This window comes from Lupinus angustifolius, chromosome LG14, assembly GCF_001865875.1.
Source record: "Lupinus angustifolius cultivar Tanjil chromosome LG14, LupAngTanjil_v1.0, whole genome shotgun sequence".
Lineage (NCBI taxonomy): Eukaryota > Viridiplantae > Streptophyta > Magnoliopsida > Fabales > Fabaceae > Lupinus > Lupinus angustifolius.
The window spans coordinates 11675928-11681803 of NC_032022.1; the positions used below are offsets into that span (position 1 = coordinate 11675928).

At 34.3% G+C, this 5876-nt stretch overlaps 1 protein-coding gene across 2 annotated transcripts; it reads right to left on the bottom strand.

Moving 5' to 3' along the window:
- On the bottom strand, positions 977-5244 carry LOC109326916 (RNA polymerase sigma factor sigE, chloroplastic/mitochondrial). 2 transcript variants are annotated; one of them, XM_019559823.1, is made up of 6 exons: positions 5055-5244; positions 3690-4407; positions 3062-3208; positions 2621-2857; positions 2275-2538; positions 977-1414 (listed from the first exon to the last, which is right to left on the bottom strand). In XM_019559823.1, exons 2-6 carry the CDS (start codon positions 4386-4388, stop codon positions 1217-1219), a joined length of 1545 nt encoding a protein of 514 aa, XP_019415368.1. In that variant the 5' UTR covers positions 4389-4407; positions 5055-5244; the 3' UTR covers positions 977-1216. The 2 variants fall into 2 exon arrangements, with proteins under 2 accessions (XP_019415368.1, XP_019415367.1); XM_019559822.1 differs by having other exon boundaries at positions 3690-4447.

A 5876-nucleotide genomic window follows, 5' to 3' on the forward strand; every position in this document is an offset into this window, starting at 1 on the left:
TGAATTGTTTGTGGCGCCTCACCTCATATCTTTTCCATCTTCTTTTATCCAAACAAAGTTATTTCTGCTGCATATCTCAAAGGCTTAACTCAACCGTGAGCCTAGGCCATACACCAACCAAGATAGATCGTTGCAAGAGCCTTTTACTCAAGAGGTTCACATCAAGTACCAAAAAGAAATATAAACTTGTGTTGTAAAGGTACAATCAACCCAGCAATAAATCTTATCTAAAACCTCTTGGCAAACTTACAATTATAAAACACATGACAAACATTTTCCGTATGCACTAAACAAAACTCACAAATACTTACAAAAAAACAAAACAAAACTAAAAGAGAATCCATGCACCATTATTTTCCTTATAAATTAAATTTTTGTTAGTACGAACTCCGTCCAATATTAGTAGCCATAAGAAAGCTAGAACTTTATAAAGGGGCGAAATTTTTTCCAAAAACTTTTAAAAGACAATGCAACACCAAACGCCATATAACGGGGTAGTATAAAAGTGTGTTGTAGTGGAGTTAAAATTCTCTCTATTAATGGAGAGACAATTACTTCAAAAAACAAAGAAAAATACAATTTTTTATTACATATTTATCTTTTTAATATATGCAACTGTCTATTAATAGAGAGAATCATTGTTCGAAGAAAGATGATTAACACTATAACCAAGAATGTGCCAAGGCCCAAGAGTGAGGGTTGTGGGAAGTAAGAAATAAGTGCTGATCAAGAATGAGGTTGTGACTTGTCATATAAGGTTATGTATCCGTAGGTCTATACTATGTAATTAGATTTTATTAATATGCGATTTTGTTCGTTTTAGACAATTTGCCTCTTTGGATAATAAGTTAAAACTCAAACCGTGAAACCAAACTGAACTCATTTTTTTGGTTTGTGATTCATCGCTTACACCCTAGTCAAGAAGAATAGGACAACTTATTATTTGACAAAATATCTCCCCCTCTGCTGATATTGTATAACTTAGAATGTATTTCATGATGAAAGGAAGACACAATACATGTAATGTGTATAGGGGGTTTATATACTTATGTGCAAATTCAAGTCTATCATATACAAATACACGAGTATGATTATATGATTGTGTGTGCTTAAAATGACATGTGATACAAATTATTACTCTATTGTATGACTAGCTAAGATAGAATTACCACGATGCCATTATTTTCCTATAAGGGAAGCATATACATTGGTCTATTTATACAACATAGGGACGAAGATAATCCAATCTTGTTGGATGTTTGAGTTTCATCAGAGCCTTGACTTCATGTTTTCTTACCATTTCCCTAGAAATATTCAAGTTGCCTGCAATTTCTCCCAATGTTCTGTCACCTTTACCATCAAGACCGAATCTCTGTCGGATCACCAAGCTCTCCTTCGGCTTCAGGGAATCAAGCTAGGACAAAAAAAGTTCTAAAGTTAGTTGCAAAAAATTACATAGGCAGTATCATGTTATTGAATTAAAATAAGGAACAAAACTTAGATTTTGTATTTTTGGTGTTGTTTTCAAACACAATAATAAAATGTGTTACAACTAATACATATCATATTTTTATTGATATCCATTTACACATGTTATTTTCTTATCAGAAGCAACACCACACATACTTAGAGAACACTCAAGTTTTAGTCTTACATGAAATATCTAAGAAACTAGTAAAGATCTAACATGAAAATTAACAAACTACGATTTCCCATGTCCTGGACATAGCTCTCCAAGACTCTAACTATGCATACAAAGAATTTTCAGACCTGGCCCTTGAAGAGGATTGCAGTGATCTATAATTGAGTCTGAAGACTAGTTCAATTTTAATGACAGTCATAATAGCTTGAGGCAAGGCTCCTTATGAATGGTGCCAAGTCGCCAACTATTTATCCTTGACAATAATATTATCATCGTGCTTACTTGAACATAAAGCAACAAATAAATAATGGGTTTAATTGTACTGCACCGTCGGTATAAAAAGTTTTTTATACTATCTACCAATCACACATTGTGATACTATTATAAATATTTCACTCTTATAACGACTACCTTAAAAGTCACATACATGGTGATGTATGATTGGTTAATAATGTAAGAACTTTACATTGACAACATATCCAAATTAATCTAAAAAATAATTCTGACAAATCCCAAGTTTAACTAACTTTTAGCTGCACATTATACAAGTTCTAGTTATGATCATTTAATTGAATGACCTATTATAGTGAATAATGCAGTGTCAAAGTTTAAGAGATTGAGTTGTTAGTTACCACATCATCAAGAGCAAGCCTTAGTATAGCAGGTTGCCTCCTTTTATCACTATTAACACCATCATCATCAGTGATCCCATTAATAAACTCCTCCTGTGTGACACTATGTCTCGAATTCAGGGAAAGAACGGATTTCGATGCCTTTTTTACGTCATGGTATCGCTCAGGGGAGATCTGAACTCTTTTTTGTATTTCTTCCTCTGTTGGCGGCCTCTGAAGCTCAAATGTCAACAAAAGTTTAGCCTTTTGGATCTCGGATCTAACCTGCTCACATAGAAGTTGAGAAGTTACACAAAACATTAAATCAAAACATTAATCACCATGCATACAAAGGAAGAATGCATACCGATTCAAGTCCAAATGGAACACGCGTGAAACTTGAGAGGGTCATGGATCGGATGATAGCATGTCTTATCCAAAACAAACCATATGTAGATAGCCGGAATTTCCTGTTTGGCTCAAAACGGTCAATTGCTGTGATAAGTCCTTTAACTCCTGCCTGACAAAGATCTTGAAACTTTGGGCCACTAGCAAAATCTGGAAAATATTTGTTGATCACAAACAAGACAAGCCGGAGATTGTGCTGCAACAAATAGCACCATAATTTCTCAATCTCGATACAGCTTTTACTCGTTTCAAAGAATATCAGCACAACAAAATTAAATTCAACTTCACACTCCAAAAAAAGAAAGAGCAGGAAATTAAAAGAAAAGAAGCATAACATATATTTCATCTTTTAAGCCTTCTAGAGTGTCATGCTGCAAAAGAGGTTAAAATTTGAAATTACCTTTATGAGCTTGTTTCTTGCAGCTCGACCAGCTTCTATTGCTTTCTTTACTCGAACAAGGCTCATGTTTGTTGCATCAGCTAGTTCAACATCTGTAGGTTCTCTCCCTAGCTCCTTCAGCAAACCTTCTTTCACTGGAAGGAGTACCTTAAAGGTAACAATTATGACAACGTCAGAATCAAAATCAAATCCTTAATTTTCACCTAACATCCTCTTAAGCAACTAGACTGAAAGGTTTCTTGATGTGTAATCAAAGTCATATGACCAAGCCACTAGAAATGGACTAGTGATGTAGCTTTAGGTTTTGAAGGGGTTTTAGGTTCAAACCCCAAACAATTGTTCGGGGAAAAACATGATGATTATATGGTAAAGATGTGGATTCTTAAAGCCCTCAATCCCAATATCAAATATATTTAAATCTCAGCATGGATAGTGGTAAGTTTTGTTTTGTTCATCCTTCAAGTTCAGAGGATCTTAACATGAACGGTGTCAGCAATGGAACTAACTATGAACCTCGACTTAACAACTTAAGTCACTAAGCTGAATGGTTCCCTGCCCCTCGGTGATAAAAAAACCACACTACTTTTTAAGAAGCGAATAATTCGGGACAAAGAAAATAACTGCTCACCTTCATAGGCTGCATCAACTTGAACAACCAAGTATGCTCTGAAGAGGGAAGAACTGGAGGTATTCTCATTTTTTTCCAGTCTAGACTGACCAAATCCGTTGACCCTGAGTATTCCCTAACGAGTTCCTCGATCTTCTCAATTCTGCTCTTAACAATTCTTTTCTTTTGACTTGGAATGACCTCCTCGTCCTTTTTGTTCTTCAATGCAATCCTCTTATCAAGGCTCAATCGTTTTACCTTTCTTTTCTGGTTTCTGACCACCCTATCACTGCTTAGTTCCTCTTCTTTATCTTCATAACAACCCTTCTTGCCCCTCCACAAAGCTCTTTTAATCTTACTATCTATAAATTCTTCATCACAAATATCGGATGCAGGACTAAGTTTGTATATATTTTCAAGTAAAACAGCGGCTTCATTGTAGTCCACATCCAAGGACGATGGAGAAATTTCCTCGGCGCAGACAGCTCTCACTCTCTTCGATGTCTTACCAACTTTTCCTATCCTTTTCTTCTGTGTCTTGGCCGATTCAATGGGCATACGATGTTTCTCTTGCGTTGCAACCAATGCGGTATCATTGGGTTTATCGCCTTTGAATGCTACAATTAACGGTCTCTTCGATGGAGACCACTGACTCGAAAACTTAGTATTCAATCTTAATGGAGTACGAGCAGCTGAGCTAGAAACTGTCACAACTCCCATATATACCAAGTTATCTATGCTGTGTTTCGAAAGAAATGCAGATTTTCAATTCCAAGATCCTACAATAGCATACCAAAATTACTATATCAGATCTACATGTGCTGATATACAAGTTCATATCTAATCTAATAGTAGGTGTAATATCTATGCACTATGTAAAGATTTATACACCGTCATTACATCATGCATCACCATTAATTTGTATTACTTTTTTTTGAAGAGTGAATGATGATTAAATATGAATGGTGGACGATGCAGTGTATAAAACTACGGTGCATACATTTTTTCTCTTTATCAAATGGATAAGCACAGTTTCTTGATTCAGCACCAATTTAACTTCCATAATCAAGCAATACTTAATACTAAAAGAATAATACATTGACTAGTAAATATATTGTTTTACCAGCCATCAATGCAGTCTTGTAACTATGTATTAGGAGTAGATTATTTTGCATTCATGACAACTTATAATTAAAATCTAACCAAAGAACTTTTGAAAATAAAGCAATTATTTATTAAAAAATTGTCAAATTTAAAAATGGCATATATTTTTCTAAGCATAACTTAGTATTATGATGAAACATAAGTTGTGGAATCAAATGATCAAGTACTATGAACAAAAAACATGTTAAAGGAAAAAAAATAGAAGATTAAGGTAAGTTGTACCTTTGATCTGTGTGTGTGAAGCAGTGGAATCTACACAGATTCTGAGAACTGAGAAATAGAGAGAAAGAGAAGTTGTACTTGTTGTGGTTGTGGTGTTACACACGATATACGAGAATTATGGTGTCCACAATTTATCTATGAAAGATCAACGGTCAGGAACTGAGTACACTTGAGATGTGCGGTGTGTGATCGAGACACGTGAGATGTGGTTTGGAACAATAGCGCCGACGTGGCTAAGAGGAGGAAAGGGATTATGTTTGTGAAGTAACTACGTGGCCCTTTTGGAGTGGAGAAGTGGATATTTTTTGGAAAATTGTGGATCACATCTTTACCACGAGGCTAGTTGAAAGTTTTTTTTAATTTATTTTTGATACTTTTGTGCGATCGAATTCAAGAGGTGCTGCATTGAATACGTTGCCCAGTATCAACCATGACATTTCTGAACTGTTACTCATGAAACTAATATACTTTACGGTTCATCGCAATCCATCATTTTACCTATCTGAAAATCTTATAACGTTAATGCATTAACAGTGTTTCTCATAAATGTAATTTCCTATTAGTTTGAATAACAGTTACATCCCATAAAAAAAAGACATTCATGCATCATAAAAGTTTTCTATATTGTCAATTATCATTGACAGTTTATATTTATTTTTACATAAAATTAATATATATTCAAGATAGATGATATTCTAATAATGTAGAAAAAAAATACATTGACAATGCATATATATTAAATTATATAAAAAATGTCTTGAAACTTATTTTAATAAAAAGAAAAAAAGCATGTTATATACTAACAGGGGCAGGTTACTAAGG

What these genes read in the sequence shown, in the direction of transcription:
- LOC109326916 (XM_019559823.1), bottom strand. Translation starts at nt 4,388, where the DNA reads ATGGGAGTTGTGACAGTTTCTAGCTCAGCTGCTCGTACTCCATTAAGA. An exon ending in CAAGAAACAAGCTCATAAAG is followed by an intron (nt 2,858 to 3,061) that starts GTAATTTCAAAT and finishes TATTTGTTGCAG; the next exon opens with CACAATCTCCGGCTTGTCTT. An exon ending in GGCTTGCTCTTGATGATGTG is followed by an intron (nt 1,415 to 2,274) that starts GTAACTAACAAC and finishes TTTTTGTCCTAG; the next exon opens with CTTGATTCCCTGAAGCCGAA.